Source organism: Hibiscus syriacus, unplaced genomic scaffold (genome assembly GCF_006381635.1).
Source record: "Hibiscus syriacus cultivar Baekdansim isolate YM2019G1 unplaced genomic scaffold, ASM638163v2 tig00110637_pilon, whole genome shotgun sequence".
NCBI lineage: Eukaryota > Viridiplantae > Streptophyta > Magnoliopsida > Malvales > Malvaceae > Hibiscus > Hibiscus syriacus.
In genome coordinates this window covers 3,754,117-3,756,754 of record NW_024062808.1, presented here as the reverse complement: position 1 = coordinate 3,756,754, position 2,638 = coordinate 3,754,117, and the positions used below count along the sequence as shown (strand labels likewise).

The following is a 2,638-nucleotide window of genomic DNA, read 5'->3' as shown; positions in this document are numbered from 1 at the left end:
GAAAAGAGTATCCCAAACTATATAGATCGAATAAATGTTACATCATTCATAATTTTTATAGAGATAACCTCAAGACAAATCAAATCAAAATATAAAGACCTCACAGACTGAACAACTCATTTAGTCAAACTATCTGCAACATTATTACAAGATCTTTGAATTAAAGTAATAGAAAAACCCGAAAATATTTTGAAACGGTTTTTAGCCTGCTGAAAGTGTAATGTCTAAGTAGAGATGTCCTCTTCATCACGGAGTAACTTGTTAACCAGGATATCACAATCAGATTCAAAGTGGACATTTTTCCATTACCTTTCGATAGCAAGATCCACGATAGCTACAAAAGCATTAAATTCAACCAAAGTAGGGTCAAGAACACCTCACGTCGATTGAGGGAGCCCCCCAAAACTTGTCCAACATGGTCCTAAGCTATGATTCCCACAGTCGTAGACCCCGTCGTAGGATCCAGAGAACCATCAAAGTTGAGCTTCACAACACCAACTGAAGGGGGTTTCTAACCAAAAAAAAGCAGCAGCAGTAACAAGGATCAATTTCTCCAAGCTAGAGGCCCCAACAACTCCATGTACTTGGTCACGAGATCGAGAGACCTTCACGAACTTCTGATGCAAAACCTAGGCGTTAGCAATGACCCACTTCTATTGCAACTTATCATCATTAATGCATGTTATTACCATTCCATAAATTCCAAAGAATGGTAACCAAAGTCGCAAAACGCTCAAGGCCTAAGACCAATAAACACTCTTCAAGCCACTGAAGAGGGTTATCCACAGTATTAAGAAAGAGCCTTGCAAGGTAACCTGCAGACTGAAGAGCTTCATATCTATATATTTTAATAATTTGTACGAACTAAGTTATCTCAATTATTAAAGGAATGGTTGTTATTTCTAGAGGCCTCAGGTTCGAGCATAAGAAATTATAGAATATTTAGACATTCATTGTCAAATGATTGACAGTATTTAGAACAGAAAATATAAAAATTTAACCACGCTAAATTAATCAATATATATATATATATATATTAATACTTTGATATTAATTATAAATTTAATTTTTCATATTTATAATTTTTTTTTAATTAATCACTGATATCCAATCTATTGACCGACTAATCCAGATCGGGTACTGTAGAGACGAGGGTGACCCTCCCAAACTAGTTTGCTCCATTCGCAAACGACAAGATTCAATCGAAATTTATTAATCTTATTTAGTAAATTCTTTCACGTTTTTAAACTTTATTAATTCAATCGAAATTTAATCACTTCCTCTCAAATTAACATTAGTTGTCGTTAATTTCTCGCCGCCATTGCCCCGATCATCCTCTCCAACAAACTTCATTACCAAAAAAAATCGTCTACTTCTCATCATCTTTCAGTCCCTCGATTCACAAATGAAACAATAAGGGTAAGTGTTTAATTGAGTCGAGTTGAGTCAAAATATTGTTAATTTTTTTTGGATAAGTAGATTTTATTACCCAAGTAAGAATGGTTCATAGTACAACAATCATCCCTATTAGGAGTATAAACACATATTTACAAACAAAAGGCTTAGTCTATACCCCAATAATTACAAAGTCTAGAATTAACATAATCTAGTTTGTTAGTATTCTTGTCACTGAGTTTGATTCGAACTTGCTCCTTTATATACGTGAGAAGTTGATCTGCAGTTCTGGATCCTCTATTGAAAAGTCTTCTATTTCTTTCCTCCCAAATGAAGTATATAAAAGCAGTCCATGCGATCCTCAAAATGATGGAAAGGAGAGATTTACCCTTCCAAGTTTGAGTAGCCCATTCAATCCTTGATTCCCATGACCTGTGTGTATATCTCATGCTAGAAAGATTCATTATAGAATTCCAAAGAGAAGTAGCATAAATACAGTCAACAAATAAATGATTTCTGGATTCAGGATCCTCATTGCACAAAATACAAAGACTATCAGTAATAATTCTCATTCTAATTAGTCTATCTCGAGTAGGAAGGTGATCCAGAATAGCCATCCAAGAGATTATGCTTAGCTTAGGGATGTGAAGAGGAAACCAAATCACTTTATGCCAGGAAACTTTGTCTCTATGAAGTCTAATATTATCCCAAATTTCTTTTGTTTTCGTGGTGTCAGCAGTAACATTTGGGAGGGTTTCTCTTCTAGCTAATGGAAGAGTTAACTTTGACATCGCTTTGGTCGTTATTTTTAATAACATAGCAATGAATCCATGCGATCCATAAAGAACCCTCTCCAGCCAAAATTTTCCGAATGAGTTGGATCATGAAGGCTTTATTCCAGGAGTGAATGTTCTTCAACCCGAGACCTCCTTCAAATTTGGGACAACAAAGTCTGTCCCAGCTGATCCTAGTAGCTTTTGCAGCTGTATCATTACCTTTCCAAAGAAAACGAGAGCAAAGTTGTTCTATACGATTAATAACTTTATGAGGGAGGATAAATTGCCTACTCCAGAAGTTAATAACACTGTATAGGACAGTTTTAATAAGCTCAAGACGCCCAGCATAGCTTAAAAGTTTTCCCGACCAATGATGAAGCTTAAGTTTGATATTATCGAAGAGAGGAAGATAGTCTTTTGCATTTAGTTTACGAGTGACAAGAGGAACTCCGAGATATCTAACAGGT

At 35.4% G+C, this 2,638-nt stretch overlaps 1 protein-coding gene across 1 annotated transcript; it reads right to left on the bottom strand.

Moving 5' to 3' along the window:
- Positions 1 to 421: 421 nt before the first annotated feature.
- LOC120136880 lies at positions 422 to 2,186 on the bottom strand. Its single transcript, XM_039152810.1, has 3 exons — positions 1,663 to 2,186; positions 718 to 838; positions 422 to 511 (listed from the first exon to the last, which is right to left on the bottom strand). The coding sequence occupies exons 1-3, from the start codon at positions 2,184 to 2,186 to the stop codon at positions 422 to 424; spliced, it is 735 nt and encodes a 244-aa protein (XP_039008741.1).
- Positions 2,187 to 2,638: the final 452 nt, after the last annotated feature.